This window comes from Choloepus didactylus, chromosome 2 (genome assembly GCF_015220235.1).
Source record: "Choloepus didactylus isolate mChoDid1 chromosome 2, mChoDid1.pri, whole genome shotgun sequence".
NCBI lineage: Eukaryota > Metazoa > Chordata > Mammalia > Pilosa > Megalonychidae > Choloepus > Choloepus didactylus.
In genome coordinates this window covers 211,729,176-211,750,542 of record NC_051308.1, presented here as the reverse complement: position 1 = coordinate 211,750,542, position 21,367 = coordinate 211,729,176, and the positions used below count along the sequence as shown (strand labels likewise).

At 40.1% G+C, this 21,367-nt stretch overlaps 1 protein-coding gene and 1 non-coding gene across 2 annotated transcripts; both read right to left on the bottom strand.

The window, feature by feature from the left end:
* Positions 1 to 1,242: 1,242 nt before the first annotated feature.
* On the bottom strand, positions 1,243 to 20,371 carry SF3A3 (splicing factor 3a subunit 3). Its single transcript, XM_037827667.1, has 17 exons — positions 20,202 to 20,371; positions 19,871 to 19,918; positions 18,557 to 18,609; positions 18,346 to 18,451; positions 15,986 to 16,058; positions 15,283 to 15,374; positions 14,345 to 14,427; positions 13,560 to 13,698; positions 12,986 to 13,054; positions 12,493 to 12,560; positions 12,222 to 12,329; positions 10,868 to 10,937; positions 8,762 to 8,926; positions 8,528 to 8,638; positions 7,284 to 7,374; positions 2,604 to 2,659; positions 1,243 to 1,551 (listed from the first exon to the last, which is right to left on the bottom strand). Exons 1-17 carry the CDS (start codon positions 20,295 to 20,297, stop codon positions 1,474 to 1,476), a joined length of 1,506 nt encoding a protein of 501 aa, XP_037683595.1. The 5' UTR covers positions 20,298 to 20,371; the 3' UTR covers positions 1,243 to 1,473.
* On the bottom strand, positions 11,893 to 11,998 carry LOC119528277. Its single transcript, XR_005215596.1, has one exon. It is a non-coding gene; the product is annotated as a U6 spliceosomal RNA (small nuclear RNA).
* Positions 20,372 to 21,367: the final 996 nt, after the last annotated feature.

The following is a 21,367-nucleotide window of genomic DNA, read 5'->3' as shown; positions in this document are numbered from 1 at the left end:
GGGCTGCGACTGCAGTTCTCCCTTCTCCTTCCCGGAGCTGACAGCCCCTCCTCCCACGGGACTGAGCCTGGCAGGGAGGGGCGCGGGTCCCCTGGCCGCAAAAACTTACAGATTTCGCTGATCTCAGCAGTTCCACGTTTTCATGAGTGTTGTATGAAGTATGCCCAAAGTCAGATTGCTCTGTGGTGTCCAGTCCACGCAGTTCCTGGCTTTCTACCTACTTTCCTGGAGGAGTAACTAAAACATACAGCTCACCAGTCTGCCATCTTGCCCCGCCTCCCCCACTATGGTTTTAAGCAACTGGAGGAGCCAAAGCACAAACACACATACAAGGAGTTGCCCAAGGGAGGGGTTAAACCAGGAAGGAAAATGCCAGCCCAGAGCACAGTGCCACAGGGGTGGAGGTGGTGAAATCCTACTGCCATGGAGGTGACCAGGGAACTTCCTAAATGTGTGAGAGAAAGCCAGTTCTGGAGTTGGGAGTTTTACAAAAATGATATATTAAAGAAAACCCAAAAAACCAAAGGTGTGAGTGCTGACAGGCAAAGGGAACCTCTCAGGAAATCCTGTTCTGGAGCAGGCCCTGGGCCTTCAAACAATTGTGCATGTGGACAGAGCAGTGCCTCCTTGGTTCCCCTTGTTCTTTCCACTTGGGATACCAGATTCAGATCCTGGGGCACCTGCTCAACTCCATGCAAGGTCTTGGGTATCTGGGCCTAGAGAATACAAGAATATCAGCTACTTCTACAGCCCCATGGGATCCTGTAGAACAAACAGGCAGACAGGATCACCGAAGCACAGGCTCTTGTTCTGAACCAGAAAGCAGGTGAAGTCACTGCCGGTCCTGGTTCCATTGTGTGCCAAGCTGCCGAGGCTTGGGGAGGGGTAGGGCTGAAGACCCACTCCCAAACAGTCCGACTCCTTTTTTTTTATGAAAATAAAAGGCAAACCTTGGTGCTACAATTTTGTGCTTAGGAGAGGCCCTTGCTGATTCTCCCAGTCCTTCCCAGTATATGCATAAATGGCTGACTCAACTAAGGGCACGATTATCCTGAGTGATGCTGATTTGGGGAAGTGGCAGCAATTGGAAAGAAGTTAAATCAGATTTCCCTATCATAATACATGCAACCTAACGGGTGCTCATTAAACCTTAGTTGCCACTGATATTCGTAAGAAAGGGGTAGAGAGGCACTGAGAACTAATGGAGTTAGTTCATGATCCTGGGTTTCAGAATCAGGCACATTCAAAACAAGGGCTGGCTTTATTTTCTGACAGAATCTTTTTTTTTTAATATAAAACAAAGTTAAAATACACCACAACTCTGCAATCTTCCAGCATGCCTTGTTTCTACAAGATACATGCTAGACCGTAAGACTATGTAGCAAAGAGTCTTTAGGGGCATTTGGTTGGGAGAAGTAGAAAAAGCAGATCTCAAGGAAGCCTGGGCAAGGCCAACAGCTGAGATACTGAACACTAGAGCAGTCCTTGTCTTTTCAGATCCTCGTAAGTCTTCTTATTCACAACATTCCCACTGGAGTCTTCATACTCTTCCTAAAACGGAAGGGATACACTTTGTCAGCCACCTCTCCTGAGGGAGATGTTTGGAAACAATTTCTGAGCACCTAAGTTCACCGTGGCCTCATTCCACAGCATATCCTGGTACTCTTGAGATTGGTGTTCATTTAAGACAGTCTTTCTTAACTAAGGTTCCTCAAGAGAATTGTCCTATTGCCATAAGGCATCCATTGTGTAGAATGAAATAACTTCCTATGCATCTACAATGGTACCAGTTATGACCCATCCTTGGGATATCTGAAAAAATAATTTATTCAAATTAACTTTCTGTGTTTAAGATGAAGAACTCTGGTTGGGAACGGCTGATCTAAGACAACAGTTTTCCAATAGTTCCCAAGAACCCTAAGTTTCTGCCAAAGAGGCCACTGTGGGAGCTGAAAAGGAGATCAAGTTCAACCAAGAAGGCTGAACTTCCCCATTTCCAGAGAAATTCTGCTTTATTCCATTTTATACACTGAAGTTCCATGTTATAGTTTGTTTGAAAAAGGTGTTGTTGTTAAAGAAGGAATGTTAAAATCCACTGCCCTAAAAGAAAGGGAACCTATTGCCAGTCACTGTGGGACTCTGGGTGAGTTGTGAGCATGCTTCACATGCACGTCACCTCTCCTCTCTGAAATCTACTGCTCAAGGATAACTATCTCAAGGCCAACAAGGAAGCCTCCCCAACCCTATGAGAGGATCAGCTCTCATCAGATGCTTTCTCAGAGAAGATCTAATGTGTGATACAATTCTTAACTTCTTAGCTTATGACTCTCAGTAGCAGACAAGAGTTTGGGTATTCCTGCCTGCCACTTGAAAAGAATTTTCAATAGGAGAATACAATTGGTCTTAAGGCAAGAATGAAAGTCTGATATTAAATATCATAAATAAATTAGGCTTAGATGTCAAGACCCAATTTATAGATATTGTCACATTATATTTGATACTGCAGTGATCTAGGGACCATCTTTACCTCCCTTCTCCAAGGTTATCACTTGATGCTATCCTCAACTTTGTCCCTGATTCTAATCCCCTCCATTAGCACCCACCTCAGTGTCAGGCTGCCATCGTTCTGATGCCTTCTGCAGTTTCAGCTTGGCCCACACTACAGGATAAGAAATGAGCAACAATTAGTTTTACTAAGTATCCAATGGGTACACAGTATTATAACACACCCCTAGGTGTGACTCCTGCCTAGGATGACTCCTGCCTCCAGACTTTGGCTTACCCAAAACTGGAATTTTGATTCTGGACCACCTATAGACAAAATCCCTTCCACTGCAAAATATATGATTATCTTTGTTTTGCTGGAAAAGAAAAGTTGGATCTAATATAACCAAAGACTTCACAGAATAGAGAACTGATTCTCTTAAAGGAAGAACTTGTGTTGATATGGAATAACCTATGGGAATTTTGGAAAAAAAGTGATTTTATTGTCTTAAAATTCATAAGAGAAGAGAGAGGGATGATTATATACTGTCAAATATGTTTATTTAAAATCTGGTGCATGTATTTCAAAAACTTCAGAGAAAAAAAGGCAAAATATCATGACCAAAGAATCTAAAAAGATAACATGGCTCAACAGATACTGGAGAAATTAAAAACAAAATTCTGACAGTACAGTAACAACTTATCCCAATGAAGATGAAAAGCGAAAGACAACTACAAAAAACCTCACATCTTTAGAGGGAGTGATCATTCATGTTCACAAGACAGGACAGATACAAATCAAGGAAAGAATGACGAAATCCATAAGAATGGTTATCAGGAAGGCGCACTTAAAACAAATGGTACAGTGAATAGATAAGATAGGTCAGGTCCACTACTAGGGAGGGAAGATAACAACATTAATAGATGACAGTGAGAAGGCAAAGCTACCTGATTCCTATATGCTTCCATTTTTCCAATCAAACTTGACAAAATTAGAAGAAATATATAGAGAAAGTTGAAGCCTAAGATGGGTGAAGAGATAACAAATGAGGTTAATATATGTGAAAATGCTTAGCTTTGGGCCTGGCATATAGGTGCTCAACCACTATTATTTTCTTTCCTTGCTAATTGCTTAAAATTAGCTGATGTCTTCAAGACCAGATAATATGCACATCAGAAAGGAAAGGAGAATTTATCACTTGCTTACTATGCACCAGGACATGGTCCTTTCATATTCTTGTCTAGGTCATTCAGGAAACCAATATATTAAGTTGAACCAGAGCGGTACTAAAATATTGGAGACTGGAAATGCTGTCATGATTTTCTTAAGAAAAAAAACGGATGTAAGAAATGGTAGAGCAGTAAGCAAGATGTTATTCTTCAGAGAAATCTGAGAGAAATTAGAAAAGAATGTGATCACGACTAGGTATCAGCATGGGTTCACTAAAAGTCAAGCAAACTATCTGAATTTCCTGTTTCTGATGGGATACCTAAGCTAATAAAATGCCACAGACACAGAGCATGATTTTAGCGAAGCAACTGCTCTTATAGGCAATATACCTGGATTTCATTAAGACATTTAAGTCTTAATGTTATTATAGGTGAGATGACGATATTTGGACTTGATGCTATTAGTTTAATAGTTAGATATAGATCTAGTAAATATTGCTAAATGGGGGTTGCTGGTGGCAGTTACATAGGACTCTTTCTTTGGCTATGCTTTGTACTCTTTTTTTTTTTTTTTAAGTGAAAAGTATGGAATTTACAGTGCTTCTGTCTATCTGGATATAATCACCTCTTATAGTAATTCAACTAAAAAATATGCATTAAGAGAACCTTTCCAGGAAAAGAGATGAATAAAAATAGATCCATCAATACACTGAGTCTAAAAGGTTTAGTTCTCCTATACAATGACAAGTATTGATGACTGGGGTCAAAAAGAGTCAACATTTATTGCCAAAATTTGGATAATTGGGGAAATGGTCTAAGCAATTCTTTCCAAGTATACATAAATCTTATAACAAATCACTGACTATACTTGGACACAAAGATACAATATAATTTAAAGGCAGAAATTCTGTATCTTACTGCATGGACCAAGAACATAGAAACAGAGTTAAAAGGAGCTCAACCAAGTAAAATTGAAAGTACGTTTTCAAGTAAGTTCTGAATTAATTAAAAAAAAATCAGAGATGAATATTCTTAGTAAATGAAGCTATTAATACATGTCAGAAAAAAGGATGTTCCTGGCCAATAAGCACATGAAAAAATGTTCAACATCATTAGATACTAGGGAACGAAAATCAAAACCACAATGAGATACCACTTCATACCCTCAAGAATGGCTATATTCAAAAAAAAAACAAAAACAAAAAACAATGGAAAGTTGTATGGTAGTTCCTCAGAAAGTTAAATACAGAATTACCATATGACCCAGCAATCCCACTCCTAGGTATATACCCAGAGAAACTAAAAACAGGGACTCAAAGAGATATGTGTACACCAATGATCATAGCAGTCTATCTACAACAGCCAAAAGTGGAAACAACTCAAATGTCCATCAACAGATTAACAGATAAAGAAAATCTTGTACATACACACAATGGAATATAATTGGATTGTAAGAAGGAATGAAATTCTGAGATGTGGCAACACGAATTAACACTGAGTGAAATAAGGCACAAAAGGACAAATAATGTATGATTTCACTTATAAAAAATATCTAGAAATAGCAAATTTGTAGAGAGAGAGTAGATTAGAGATTACCAGGAGATGGTGTGATGGGAGAAAGAAGAGTTGTTCCTTGTTGGGTATTGAGTGTAAATTTTGCAAATTTTTAATTAAAAAAAATTTTTTAAAGGGTGTTTTCAACGGAGTCTTTACAGAACGACACACAGTTCTAAATGCCTATATTAGAAAGAATAAAGAAACAAGGAGAATAAAGTCCTTGCTTGAAGAAACAAGGTCACAAAAAGTAAGAGAAAGGAAATAATAAAACCAAAAAAAAAAAAAAAAAGTAAAACACTTGATTTCCTACTTTGTCACAAGAAATCAAGAAATTACATTGCTTACTATTAACTAAAGAATCTTGCAGGTCCCTTTTTATGTGGCAATCACTATGTAAATATAAATAGTTTCTAACAACAGGAGAGAATGTAGCATGTAATCCAATCCATTTTTACCATAAATATGGTTTCAATCCCTAAACATGACAAAGACAATGCCTCAAAAGAAAACTTTAGGCCCATCTGATTTATGAACAGATATATGAATTCTAAACAGAATCTTAACAGGACATACAGCTGTATTAAAACAATTAGTATCTATCATTCAATATGATAATCCAGGAATGATGTTTTATCTAATACCTGATAAAAGAAAAGTGGTAAAAATGTTATAATTATTTTAACACATCCTAAAAAATTTAATAAAATTCAGTAACATTTTTTGTTTATATCTAATTTAAAAAATTAGTACTAAGCAATCTTTCCTTTTTGAAATATGATATTAAAATCACCAGCCAATCTTAAAATGAATATAGATGCAAGAGCATCATTTCCTTTAAAAACAGTCAGGGATGATGTATCACCTGCTCTTATTTAATATAAGCCTTGGGATAATGCTTGGGATAACTATCCATGAAGAAATAATAAATACATGGAACAAACTAAACAGAAGTATCAACCTTTGTTGTTGCAGCTGACATGATTTTAAGCCTAAAATAAACTAATCCAGAGGTTATTATAAGTCATAAATTAACTCAGGTATATTAGTGATATATAACTAGAAAATACATAAAAAATCAAATTGCATTCTAAATGCAGTGTTATAATTCTATGAAATTTCAATACTACTTTAGTCTCCTTTAACAAAGTGAAGGGCAAAATGAAAGCTGACTGGAGAATTTGGTGATGAGATGCACTGTAATTCTGAACAGAGGAACTGTATGATCCTGACTGGAAAATTATTAGGAAAAGAACAAAGTGATTCTTGAGCTAATTCCCAATGAAAAAAAGCAATGAAAAAGTCCCCAGAATCCAAGGGCTAAGTCAGGGATCAGGAAGCTCTTTAGACAGTCATTTCTATTTGGCTCTGCAATGGGGGATTTGAAGAACCCCTGAGCTGGGAGCCAAGGGTGAGTTTGCTTATCAAGCAGCTGAACAGTTTGATGAGAGAGTGCCTGTAACTTAACAAGGTGGAGATCACCTTATGGAATGGTAAAATTCTTTTCTCAGCCTAACCAACATGACAAGGAAGAGGAAATTAGAAAGAAATAAAAAACCTGTAAGGAAAATGCTAATGGCAGAAAAAGCTATCACTGCCAGGAAAATCGGAAGTCTCTGATGCTTTAACAGCACATCCCCTCACATGCACTCTCCTTCTTTTTCTCCAAGAGGTATTCTGCTGTCGTGTTTCTGTGAATCTGCCTTCTTACCTCAGAAATAAGTTTACTGGGACCATTTCTAATTTTTCCTTTATATCAGCAGTTCTTAACATATTAAAATCAATTCAGAAAAATACACATACAAACATTCACTCAAAATCTCACATATAAGGGGGTTCACAGATGCCAGGCTAAACACTACTATTTTATACTCAGCATGGGGCGCTTTTCAAGGGAGAAACAATCAATACTATTAACTCATTCCCCTCAAAATGCAATAATTGTACGATAGTTCAAGCTTTTACATATCTACAGTCTATTGCCCTTGGAGCTGATTCACCAGCGTATTGGGACAGTGAGCTGCAGGAGTGGCCACATGGTCTGTACTAAGGAACAATAAATAAAGTTTACTTACAAGAGACAGCATCTTCAATCTGTGTCACATTAGCAAAGTGGGCGGTATTTGGGATGCCCAAACACCTCATGCCATGGGCATGACGCCATTCCTGGGAGAAGAGAAGCAAAAGGACAGTGTGAAATGGGACTAGTTGAACACAGAGTGCTAACTTCATTCTGCTCAAAAACCCTAACCTGACGCTTTGCAAAAGACTCTGCCTAAAGGCAGCATTCCCTTTGTGGTTGATGTTTATAAACAGCTGGTTGTGACTGACAACAGCATTGTTTGCCTCACTGAGCTGGCTTATAAAACCTAGATTCTAGATCCAGTAGTTTTTAGATAAAACCTCTGTGTCAAGATCACAGAAAGTACACTAATCAGGCTGTGGGAGAATCTAATTGAGCCCAAGCAATCCCCACCACCAGCATGAGAGAACTCCCATAAGGCTTACTGATGGCAGGTCAGTGTCATCTTTGTAAGTAAAGGAGAAGACTTTTTACTGGGCATAAGAAAGGATGTGAAAGAGAGCAGGGAGAGACTCTGACATTATGACAGTTTTGGCTCAGGGATGGCAAAGTGCATGGGCTCTGTCCTATATGCCAACTCCAGTTGATTGAAGGGCAATGCTGTGAAAAATTCAGAGATCACTCAGGGCTTAGCAGGAAAGAGCCAGGATCAATCAGTAATGTTTGTCATCTTTGGTCTAGAAAGTCTTTTCCATTCTGTAAAATTTCCCTCCAAGTGCCAAGAACTGAAGACTGAAAAGAATCAAGGGTGGGTCTACATTTAACTAGAGTAGCATCCAGATAATGCCTTGTTCCAGGAATAACATGATAAATATCATCCGCTTGGTTTCTTTTTTTAAAGAGGCAGAGACCCATTTAAGTCCCAAAGAGGGAGATATGGTCAGCTTCTTCGTTGGACCCAAATACTAGCAATGGGATAGAGGAATGTCCAAGGAGCAGAGATTAGTCAAAGATCTTGGCAGAAAGACAAAAAGAAGAGAAAAGTAGAGCAAGCAAGAGCAAACTGAAACGAGAAAACTGAATTTCAAATAGCAGGGGAGTAGAATGCCTAGAGAAACTGTCCCAGGTATTAGTCAAGGCTAGTACTGGTGCTAAAAGCCATGCTTGACTTTGGACCCACTTTCTCTCTGATTCCCTTAAACTCTCTGATTGCTCTCAGGCTGCTTCTATCCTCTTCTCTAAAAGTCTCACACTTCATACTTCAATTCCCAGGAGAAAAGGCTCTGAATTCCTTACAGCAAAATGTCGCTGGAAGGCCTTGGGCCCTCGATAGGTGTAGTTTCCACAAATTTCACAGTTGTAGTTGATATTTAGGCCATGAAGCTTATATAGCCAGTAAGGAATGGGCTAAAAGAAATCAGATGAGAAACAGTATTAGCTTAATGTCTGCAAAGGGAAGGGCTCAGAGAGCAGCTGAAAATTTGCTTCCAAAATGTGGAATGGGAGGTAGGTGCCAATGCTGGGACTTACTTTGCCATCCCAGCCAAGGGGCAGGTTTTTGGGGTTGTAAATGATCTCGTTCTCTTCGTCTTCACTTTCACTCTCACTGATCTGCTCTTCCTCCTCCTCTTCTCGCTCTTCTCCTGTCCTTGCCTGCTTGCGTTGCACATTTTCATGAGTGAGATGTCGCTGTTCCTAAGGCAGGTCCATAAATGAAAGGGAAAGTCAGAGAAAAGTATGCAACAAGAAGGGAAACTACCTCTTATTTTTAACCCAAACCCTACTGATCCCTCATTTTCAAGCACAAGGTTTTCTTACAGAATAAAAGGAAAGTCTTGTCTTCATATCAGAACTTATCAGCAAGCCCTCTTTAATCCCAAAGGAAAAAGTCAAAGGTTTTAGTTCATTTGCCTAAATTGCTCACCTGAGGCCACAGGTTATCCCAGAACATCAGAAAACAAAAGTCTCATCTATTCTGTCTCTAAAATACTCCCTGAACCAGTCCATTCTTCTTTCCACTGTTACTGCTCTCACCTCCTAACCTGCCTTGAGTCTTGCCCCATTCCAGTCCAGCTTCCATTCTGCTGCCAGATTTATCTGTTTATGAAACAAATCTAGTGGGGCATTCTCCTGCTTAAAAAAGTTCCATTGGCTTCTACTGGTTTCCTACTGCTTACAGGACAAGGTCCACATTTCCAACATAACTCCAAATTTTTCTCTGACTATTCCCTTCCTCAAGAAGGCACACTCCTGTCACACTGAATTTCTCATTAGTTTCTTACATATAATTTCCTTGCATAATGTGGTACCTTTGCTCTTGCTGTTTCCTCTACCTTGAAATTTTTTCTCCCTCTTTTTACTTAGGAAATTCAACCTCAGTGTATTACTGCACATATTACATTACACTGTGATCATCGGTCTCTCTCCCCAACTATAATGTGAATTTTTTGAGGGTGACAGGCTAAGTTATATTCATTGTTGCATCCAAAGATTTAACACAGTACCTGGAAACCAAGAGCCATGAATAAAAGGTGAAATAATGGTAACAATCATATATATACATTGAGAGCAACTTCCAGAAATCATTTTGGCTGGAACTAGTTCAAATTTCAATGAGAATGGTGCCACCTCCTGGCAGGAAAAGCAAAATGCTCTCAAAGAAGGAGAAAGTAGAGGGTACAAATTAGTCCCATCTTCAGAGGACTGACACCTCAGATTACCACTCACTTGGGCATAGCCCAATTTCACTATGCAGAACGTTAACCATCCCCATGTCCAATGTCGGGCTAGCCCACTTTCATTGAAAGCAGTCATAACAGAGTGAACCAACAGGGGACTCTAGTTTTATAGCTATTATTTTAGTGATCCTCAAACTGGACAGAATGAAAAAGTCTATGGCAAGTGACAGAGATATATAAATTTCTTAGGAGATAGCTATCTAAGTCAGAACCAACCATTCAACTACCACCTGAGCATCTGCAATGGGACAGGCTCGGAGAGCAGCTGAAAGCTGTAAAAAGCAGACACTAGCTGAAAGACCAGCCTTCTCCAAACTCCCAGAGGCACTGACCATCTTCTCTGGATGAGGACTGCCCTTTCTTCTACCTTCTCTTCCCTGAAAAAGATCTCTTTTCTTCCTGCCCCTTCTCTACCTTCTGAGCCAGGGTCTTGGTCAGGTCAGGCCTTTTCCCACCCCCAACCCTGAATGAAAGAACAGTCAAGGAACAGCTCACACCCAATTTAGTACCACTAACACTGTAGCCCTAATAAGACTGTGACAACTCCTAAATATGAGACCTACCTGAAAAGTTGGTATGAGTAGCCTTTCTATTATTTGCCCTTTGAGTGTCTGCTTCTTGGGTTGCCCCCTGCATACACTGTGGCAAAGAACTGGTCCTATTTTTGAAACTGTATTGGGGAGGGAGTCTATTCTCTATGCCGGGACGGGACAATCTTGGGGATATCAGCTGACCACACAACTGGACTAACTGAAGGTCCAAGGACCCTCAGGAAATAGTTTAACACCTATCCCTTCCTCTTTTGAACCCTGAAAAAAAATCCTGTCATGGATAGTTCAATCTACCTCATTTCCACACCTTCTAGCCTTTATAACCCTCAGCAAAGTTGGTTACTCACCCCAAGAATCTCCACATATTCGTAGATCTGGGCTTCGAGGAAAGCAATGTCTTTGTTCCTCTCAGTGTCTCTGAGAACAAGAACCAAGTTGAATAACTCTGGGGTTCATCCCCCAATATCATGCTCCCGTATCTGGGAACATTTACTCCATGGTTGCACATGAGAAATACCACAAGCACATGAGAAATACCACACTATGAAAGCAAAATACTCTTCTGAGCTCAAGACTCTCTCACAGAAGTACTGAGCTTATTTCTCAGAATGCATGGAAATTTCCTCTTTGACCTCATTCTGGAAGAAGTGTCAAGAACATTTAAATTCCCATCATTATAATCTACAAAGGAAATGTGGTATAGAAGAGCTCTGGAGTTAGGCAGACCTGGGCTCAAATCGTGGCCCCACAAAAGAGTAACTGTGAGAAGTAGACAAATTATGTAATATTTCTGAATCCTTATCTGCAAAAAATTAGGATAACAATTACTTTTCAAGATTATTGTGAGAATTAGGAAAAAAACACATATAAGAAATGTCCTGTGGCTCAAGAATACATTCAACCGTCATTAGCAAAAATAAGCTTAGAAAAATGTTTTTTGAACCTAATTAACCTTTCTGCTACCATAACCTACTTTTTTTTCCTTTGTGCAAATTTTTTATTGTCAGGGATCATTATCATTGTGAGCAAATATTTCCCTGTGGTGTGCAGCTGTGGTCACTGTAGAAAACAGGCGCTTGGGGTGTGACTATGCCTCTTAGATTGACAGTTTGCCTTTTTTTTCTTTTGTCCTTGTGATTTTTTTTAATGCAATTTTATTGAGATATATTCATACACCATATAATCCATCCAAATTTAGAACAATCAATTTTAGAACACTTTCATTACTCCAAAACACAAGAAAAATAAAAATAAAAAAGAACACCTAAAACATCCCATACCCCTTACTAACCCCCCCCATAATAATAATATTTTTTTTGTCTTTATTTTATTACTCATCTGCCCATACACTGGATAAAGGGAGTGTCAGTCAAAAAATATGGAATGCTTCATGAATTTGCACATCATACTTGTGAAGGGCCATGCTAATCTTCTCTGTATCACTCCAATTTTAGTATATGCGCCGCTGAAGCAAGCACCCTCCATAACCTCTTGAGGTAACAGAAGTACCTAGAGCACCATTTCAACATTACATTTACCCATTCTCAATCACAAATACAGACTGCCCTTGGTTTTCTATCAATGGTGACAGCCCTCTGTACCATTAACAGAGATAAAGAATAGTCTTGATCTCTATGAACCAATGGTGATGATAAAACAGGCTTTAAAACCTACACTGTTGTGCTAAAAACTTGCACTCACCGCTTGGTACCCTTTGACTTGGGATTTTTGGCAAACAGAGAGGTATCAAGCGACTCCAAAGACTTTCCTTTGGTGCTGAACAGCCTTTGGGCTCGCTCTTCCAGAGTGCTAGGGAGACAGGAGGGGCAAAGGATTTCAGGATTAGTTTACCATACAGACTTGCTTATTTTTACAGTGTGGGGTGAGAGAAGGAATGCAATTAGAGTCACTTAGAAGATCTAGCTAGACAGACAGTAAATGGACAGTTAAAATTGAAAAACCAATCTCTTACCCGCCACATTTCAGCCCTAAAGCTAAGAGTGCAGATTTCAATCTGTCCAAACCCAGAGAGGCCAACTCCTGAAAAAAAGGGGACAAGTCACAATATTAGATAAATAGATTTTGGGAAATGCTCAAACCTAGGTCTTTGCAGGCTGGTGTGTGAGCGTTCTGAGGCAGTGGTAAGACTGCGCATTTCTTAGCTGATCTCCTAACAGCTCAAATCTTCCAAAGGACTGACCCTGTGGTCAAGTTCATACTTAATCACACTGGTACAGTTATATTACCTCCACTACAGCTTAATGTAGTTACAATTATTATTACACAGTTTTCAAAGTAGTTATATAACATCTTCTTTTTATTTTTCCACATTCTTTATAGAAGCTGGGTCCCAGGAACTGGTGTCTTATAAGTCATAACACGACCATGGCATTAAAAACAGGAGAGCGAGTGGTCCCTCTGAAGGTGGACTGGCAAGCCCAATGCCATGGCTGTAGAAAACATACCTCCCAGGAAGAGAATGCAGAGAGGTCAAGATGGGCTCCGGCATGGGTCAGGGCACTGCTTGTCTCTTTCTGATAGGAAGAAAAGCACGAGTTTATTAAGATCCAGGTTTAGGATGAAGGTAATAGAGCCATCTAAATGATCAGGTGCTGGTTGACCCTCTTTTTATACACATTATGAATTCCTACAGAAGCAGGGCAAAATATATACATGTATATCCTGTTCTCTCCCTGTGAGATAAGGAAAAGGTCAAGTTCATCCCCAGGAGTCAAGATACATTGTAGAGACATCCAGCACATATTTTTATCAGTTTTTGGTCAGTAGGAACCATGCAGCAATAATAAGGTGGTTGGTGAAAATCCACCACCCAGTCAACAGCAAGGGGCCTGGCAAATCTTTTCCAAAGTACATAGAGAAAACCTAGCATATCTGGCAGGGAACATCTTGTGGTCACAACTGATGACAAGACTATTAGCATCTAATGCCACAGATAGGAAGAGGAAGTGGAAGATTAAAGTAAAATAATTAGTTAAATTCCCTGGCTTGTCCTCCACCCAGACCTCCACTGAAGCTCACCGGCCATCCAGGAAAAGTACCATTATCCCACTTCTTCTCAAACTCAGTCTGAATCTTCCCAAAAAGTTCGTTTTGGTCTTGGAGGGGCTTCACCCTATCTGTGTAATCCTGAAGGTACTCAAGCAACATCTCTAGGTATCTACACAAGAAAAGCAATGCAAGGAAAGCATTTTTAATACTGTTATGCTCTGCAGAATATACTTGTAATTCTAGTTAATACTAGTTTTTAAAATGAGTTTACAGTTTTTTTTTCCAACATGTCATTTTCATTCTGACCTTCCCTACCTCCTTTCACCCTCATGACACAATTCCCACACATAAAAGATTTCAGGTAAAAAGAAAATGAGAAAAAAAAAGAATGTAGGGCTGCAGATCATTAATCAGGAACGTAATAACACCAACATAACTTCCCACTTACACACCAGACCCAAGCACCTCACTTAAGTCACAATCTGGGAAAGTCTGATTTTCCCAGATTGGGAAAGTTTCTCTGGAGTTTAATAGGAGATGTGGATGGGATGTGGATGGGAGACTTCCTTCTACAACCAAAGACAAAATTAAGAAGAGTATGGGGATAAGACTGCAGATATACCCAAAGACACATTCTTCCAGAGCCAAAGTATTACAAATGTTTTAAAACCACATCATTCAAAACCCCTAATCTCCAAGAAACCTGGAAGTCATGTATGCCTTTCAGGTAGCAAACTTCAAAACTTTGCTCTCAGACTTTCACATCAGATAATCTAATCAAATCCAGCAGAGGCCTAGAAGCTATTAATGCTTACCTCTTATACTCTGCATTCTTCCTTTCTTTAGGAATGTCAAACAACTGGTCAAAAATGGACAGGTATGTGATATAATCCAGCTTCTAAAAAAAGAGGACATAAGATTCAGTTGTGTTGCTCCAAGTTACAATATAATCTCCAATAAGTGAGACTAAAATTGAGTGTTCCCAAACAAAGTAACAAGCTCTGGATTATTTTAGTCTTTTCATTTCCCATTATTCAATCCCTACATTAACTGGGATGTTAATTCCACTGAATTGAGTAAAAGCATATCAAGAAAACTTAATGAACACTTATTGTATGCCAGGCACTTGGTTAAGGACTTTAACATCCATTATATCCTAAAATAAAGTACTAAAGGTGCCATTTATTCACTTATACACCGGTCTACCGACCACCTTTGTACTAAGTTCTAGGGATACAACAAAGAACAAAACAGACAAGAGATCTGCCCTCCCAGAGCTTGAAGTTCAGCCACCGGCCTTTGGGGACGTTTCCTTATGACTCCCTGAAGAACTTAATCACACATTTCCTCATGGCTTTCTGAGACTGTCATATTAAACCTCATCTCTTATAAGTTATTTTTTGAGGTCTTGTTTACACATTTAAATAGCCCTTTGCTAGCAGAGATTTTGTTTTTTGTATCTTCCATATACCTACCAGTGTGTGTGCATAACACAGGAACCCAGATATTTATTTGTGGTCTTACGGAAAATTTTGTTTTTACAAAAGTAATAATGTGCTTGTTGCATTCATTATAGAAACCCGATTTACATTCCAAATACTGCTTCATTCCAAAAAAGCATATACTCTCTTAAAGGAAACAGCTACAAAACGCAACAAAGATCCTCTGTAACTGTTTCATGTCTGGTAGCCCCAGACCAGTGTCCTGACTCACCCCTGGAATCAGAAACACCCTCCCATCTCCCACACTTTACCTCAGATGCCTTCAGGTTAATGTATTTGAGGTAACAGTCGTGGAGATCAAGGTAACGACCATATCCCTCTTCATCAGTGAACTCCACCAAGTCTGAAGGAATCAGATATCAATATTCAGATACTAAAGACCACTCGCTTGCATTAGACTTTTCAAATGACTGCTAGTTCCTTGTTTCATGAGGCATTCCTAAATCAAAATGTCCTCCCTATGCTACCAAAGTAAACCTCAGCTTTCCAGGCCAGTGAGTTTGAAGTAGGCTAGCACAAAATGAACATTTTTTCCAAGGCCAATTCTGAATGTCAATCTGGCCCAGAAATCAGCCAAGAGAAAACTAGCAAAATAATCAGACTATACAAATTCATAGAGACAGAAAGTAGATTAGGGGTTACCAAGGGAAGAGGGGGAGGAATGGGGAGTTATTACTTCATGAGTAAAGAGTTTGTACTTTGGGTGATGAAAAAATTTTAGTAATTGGTGATGATAGTACAGCATTGTAAAAGTAATTAAAACCACTGAATTGTGCACTTAAAACAGTGATTATATTGTGCACTTAAAACAGAGATTATATTTTTTAAAAAAGAGATAATCTGATTATAAATTTCTCTGGGGTCCTGTTTTCCAGGGATCAGAGGGCAAAACTGAGCTCTGTCATTAAACTGTATTTTTGTTAGTAATGGAAAGAAATATTAAATCCTACTTACTTTGTGCCTCTTCACTTGGATTCTCTCGAGCCTTCAGGAGTTCCTCAAATTCCACTGACATTGGCACACAGATCTGAGGCAAAAAAGAGAAAAAGCTCAGGGGGATCCTTTATAAAAGTTCAATGTCACAGGAATGGGGGCTTCAGATGCTCTGTTTGGTCTTGAGTTTTCATTAGGGGCCACTACTCTTCTCAAATTACCTAGCATCCCTCATCTCCCCCCCCTTTTTTTTTTAAACTAAAAATTGCTAAAGTAACATGCTCACAAAAACCCAAATCATACAAAGAGATGAAAAATGAAAGTTCCCCTTTATTAGCTTTCCTTGAAAGAGGTAACTGCTGTTAATGTTCTAGAGTACATACTTCCAGACACCCCATCCCCCACCCCGAGCCTTCTTTTTTTGCCAGCGGTTCCTAAACTTTGCTGTACCTGGAGGAGTTTTTAAAAATCCAGATACGCTCATCACACCTCACTCCAATTAAATCAGATGGAGGGGTCAGACAGCCATACCTTTAAAAGAGTCTCAGATAATTCAAATATGCATCAAAATTTGGAAACCACCGCTCTATATATTTAAATATCTTTTATATAAACACACTTTCACATGCATGCAGGTTTTAATGTTTTTTGCATAAATGGACTTTCTTTTTTTCACTTAATCTATCTCAAGTGGCCCTCCAATTGTTTATTGAGCCATGTATTCCTCACCTTTCTACCAGGGCTGGAATAAGGTTAATGCACCAGAATGGTGCTAATATATTCTCTCTTGGTTAGCAAAATTCATATTCTATTCTCCAAGGGAGGTGGAACTATGCGTGTGTATGGAATCCTTCATCTACTTTCACATTACTTCAATAAATAGCCTCCCCTTTCTGGTATCTTTAGTCTTTTTCTTTTGCTGTCTACTCCTTTAGATAAGCATGTCTTCCCTGTCTTCCTTACTCTTTCCTGCTTCTCATCTTTTCTTCTGCCAATCTTTCAAGTACATGTTCCACACTCCAAATTTCTACCTCCCCATTACCATCTTCACCCGTGACCAGATTTCCATTCCCACTACTTCAATAAAACAGAAATCCTAAACCTAGCGGTTACCAATCTACAACAGCTGACACCCGTGACTTCCTTTATAGAATTCTCTTTTTCTTAGCTTCAGTAAGATACTGTCTGGCATTGTCTGTTACGGAGGTCTTCCCAGGCTCCTTTTCCTCTTGTACTTTAAGAGTGAGTGTGCCCAAGGCACCTAACCAGGCTCTCTAACAGTCTCTCTTCTCTCTCTCTCAACTCTATGATTCATGGCTTCAACTATCAAGTCCATATGATGATTTCCAAATCCAAATCATTAGCCTCTACTTCTTGTTTGAGCCCCAGTTACCTAATTTCAACTGCTCATGGGACACTTCTATTTAGGTATAACAGTATCACCTGAAAATCTACATACATAAAAATTCATTTTCTACTGAAAATAGATTACCCCCTTCTTCCCTATTTCTACCAAGGAAACAAACATCTTCCCAGTTATACAGTCATGAAAGCACGGAGTTATTTTTGACTCATCCCTCTCCATTTCATCTGCAGCTGTGCCTCACTCCACCCTTCGTCACCCCCCACCCCTCCAAATATTCCTTTGGGGAGCTGTGCAACGTGCTTAGCAAGTTCTAACCATGGCATAATCCCTGCTCCCTTTTCAATATAGTGGGTAGACATTCACTGTTACAAACTGTAAAGTGGTAATTGCTATTGACAGAAAAAATATAAAATACAATAGGATGATAAGGAAAAGGAAGATTAATTTGGGAGGTGTGGACTGGGAAAGGTATTTCATGAAAGCTGGCCTTGGGCTGGATCCTGAAGGTGTGATGGACATTGGGAATAAAGTATCTTTGTGTTAGTTGGGTCCTCTAGGAGGGGGATCTTGAGACAGAACTAGGAACATAAGCAGTCTATTGGGGGTTGGGGGTGGGGGTGGTAATGCCTGTAAAAGATAAAAAGGAGGAGAAAGTAGGATTGTACAGAGAGAATCTAGACCATGACCAATCAGACGCAATCTTGACTAACCAAGTGGGGAACTCTGGAACAAAGATTACTCCCACATTGGGTAGAAATGGCCAGGCCCTAGGTTCCCTGCTGTGCTCAATCACTGGCTGGGAGTTACCCAGAAAGAGTGTGGCCTTGGCTTAAAAGCTGAGGGGGATCCTGAAAGCACTACAGTTGTAGGCTGTCCACTAACGACATTCCTTGCAGCTAAACGGCAAGTTCTTTCTTGAAAGGACATCTGATTAGCAAGCCTCTATTTTCCTTAAAACTTTCCTTTAGTATGCTTTTTGAGTAGGTCTGGAGAGAATGCTTTATTAAGGCTATACCTCATTAGGGTGTTTCCGGTGGAATTCCTTTATTTGCTTGAGTCTGTTATAGAATTCAGCAAATTCATTGGGTCCTGAAATGGCATTCAGCTCCTCTTTTCGTAACCTGGAATTTCAGGAAAAATCCAAAGGGCACAGAGCACAAAGTCAGTCTTTTAACCATGGTTCCTCAGAAGCACTAACTCCTGGATTGGCTGTGACTATCACTTACCCATCCTTATCGTCATACAAATCCCTCAGGTTCCCGCTGACCTCCATATACCTCTGAAAGGCAAATACAAACCCATTAGAATAAAGCAATTTGTACAACTGTAGGGCTAAGAACAAGGGTTCTCTAGTCACAGCCTAGGGAAACCTCAGGAGATGTGATGTTAAAAGTTCTGGTATTTTCTAATACCTATTAATAGACAGCCCTAGTTTCTGATTAGTTTTTAAAGCAGGCTGATTTGAAGATTACTTAAGTGATATGATTTGAGGGATGGCAGCTCCCTCTTTATATCTTACAGATGACTAACTTTCCCTATAAAAGATTCATCCCCTTTGGCTAAGCAGAAGTTCCCACCTGAGGACTTCAAAGATTCTCAGTATTTCAACAAGCTCAAATGAGTACATGGGTTAACTAAAACATTACACAGCTTCCTTTGGATCCAAAGTATATTAACTAATGATAGCACAGATCCATAATAAAACCAAAATTTGGGAGGACCAGATTTATTTCAGAGTTTGCATTTTTTTTAACAGGTCAGAAAGGTACCATAAACTATAAATTACATAACCCCCCTCGAGCAATATGGGATGTTAATAATTAATAGACACATGAATAATTCTGTGGTGAAATTTATGCACATCTATTAAGTGGGATAAATAAAGAACACAAAAAGCCTCTCATCTGCTCAGGTCAGGTTTTGCTGCCAAACAATTCCCAAAAACAAAACAAAACAAAACAAAAACTCTTGGTTTTCAGAGATTTTTGTATTTGGGAATTGGGATAAGGAACTGGGGGCCTGAAATACTGATGATCTACAAATCCGAAGCTCCGATTGTCTTTTTCCTTTCTAGACAGATTTCAAACATATGCAAAAGTAGAGAGCACAGCATAATGAACCTCCATTTACTCATCAACCAGCTTCAATAAGTACTGCGCAAATGCAGTTTGGTGGACAAAAATACTTTAAAACACAATATTCTGAGAGGAAAATACTAATACAGAGCATTCTCTTTTGGAGGGACGGGATAATACCTTCTGTGCCAGAATCACTGACTCCCCATACCACTTATTTGCACATCTAAGGGGCACAGGATGCTATAAGAAAGGGTGTTTTTCCTAGTAATGAAGAATAACTAAGAGTTTCCCTTTCAGAGAAGAGGACAGTTTAGTCCCCTGCTCCAAGCAGGCAACCCTCGACTGGCCAATCCGGCAACCTTTGGCCAGGGCTCATGGTGAGATCCCGCACCCCACCTCCTCTCTTTCCACCACCCCCGTCCTCCTCCCGACCTAAAGAGAAGTGGACAGCAGAGCACTCACATCTTGCATGGCTCGTGTGCGGTGGTCAGAATTGATCTGGTCCCGGAGCTGAAATCAAACGGTGACAAAGACGCCGTTAGTTTGCGTCCTGGAATTGGAAAGGCCGACGGGGGCGAAACTTACCCTCCCAGGTCTGAGCGGCAGAAGCACAGAGGCCTCTGGGACGCTGGGTCCCTGCAGGAGGTTACCAAAGCCGGAGCTTGGAGAGCGAGCCCCGTGAGAGTGCAGGGGGAGGGAAGCAGGAGGGTCTGGGAGCCAAAGAAAGCTCTCGGAGGCTGAACACTGGGCAAGGAGCCCAACCTTCTGTAGCCTCTGCTCTGGCCCCACTCACCGTGGACTTCTTAGTAAGCATTTCTTTAGCCATGACGTCCATGAGTCGTTCCTTCTCCTCATGATATCGCCGCTGCTGCTCCAGAATTGTCTCCATTTTCACTTAGCCGCCGAACCTCAATTCAGACCACCGACGCAGCCGGAAGCAACTCCTGCCGCCTTGCGCGCCTGCGTCCCCACGCCTCGCATCCGGCTGCACCGAAGTTCCGCACGTGTCGGAAGTGTCTCGGGGAAGTGAGCACCAGGGGGAGAGCCAGTCTGTCCTACCGAGATGTCAGTAGTGACCTCTGCTGGTCGTGGGTATGGTGGAGCAATGATGGGAGGTTTGCCGACGCCTTTAGAGGGCGTATGGAAATCCAGGAACCCGAAATTAAGCCTCGGGCTTCCTGGGGCTTGCCGGGGTCGGCAGGGCACGTAGGGCTGGCAGGGAGACTCTCTGTTCTGAGGAATAGTTGAAGAGCACGAGATAGGAGTTGGGACTGAACTTGAGTTTTTAGCTTTCAGTGTGACCTATAATAATGTTTTACACTTCTCTGGACCTCAGTGTCACGTCAGTAAAGTGGGGATGATAGCTTTTTTTTCAGAAATTCACATGTGGAAACAACCTAATTGTCTATCAGCAGGGGACTGCTTAAATAAAATAAGGTACGTACAAGCAATGGGATGCTACAGTCGTTAAAAAAAATGAAGTAAATCTATATGTTCACTTCTAGGTGATGACATAGGTCCATACAGAGACTTCCTCATAAACGTGCAGAAAATGGAGACAACCCAAAAGTCTATTAATTGGTTAATGGATAAACAAAATGTGGTATAGCCATACATTGGAATATTATTCAGCAATAAAAAGTAATGAAGTACTGATAAATGCTACAACATGGATGAATCTTGAAAACATCATGCTAGATAAAAAGAAGGCAGAGAGAAAAACGACATAGTGTCTGATACTATTTATACGAAATTCCAGAAAGGCAATACTGCTGAGACAGAAGGCAGATGAGTGGTTGCCTGGGGCTGGAGGTAAGATGGAAAGTGACCACAAATGGATACAAGGGATCTTCTTGGGGAGATAGAAATGTTATAAAATTAGTTGTGGTAACAGTTCCACAACTCATTTTACTAAAAATAATTGAATTGTACACTTAAAATGGGTAACTTTATGGTATA

Excerpts from the sequence above, each read along its gene's own strand:
- SF3A3 (XM_037827667.1), bottom strand. The coding sequence starts at position 20,297 with ATGGAGACAATTCTGGAGCAGCAGCGGCGATATCATGAGGAGAAGGAA. Across the intron at positions 19,919-20,201 it reads TGCTTACTAAGAAGTCCACG|CTCCGGGACCAGATCAATTC; the intron begins GTGAGTGGGGCC and ends GTTTGATTTCAG. Across the intron at positions 12,330-12,492 it reads TTAGGGCTGAAATGTGGCGG|CACTCTGGAAGAGCGAGCCC; the intron begins GTAAGAGATTGG and ends CTGTCTCCCTAG.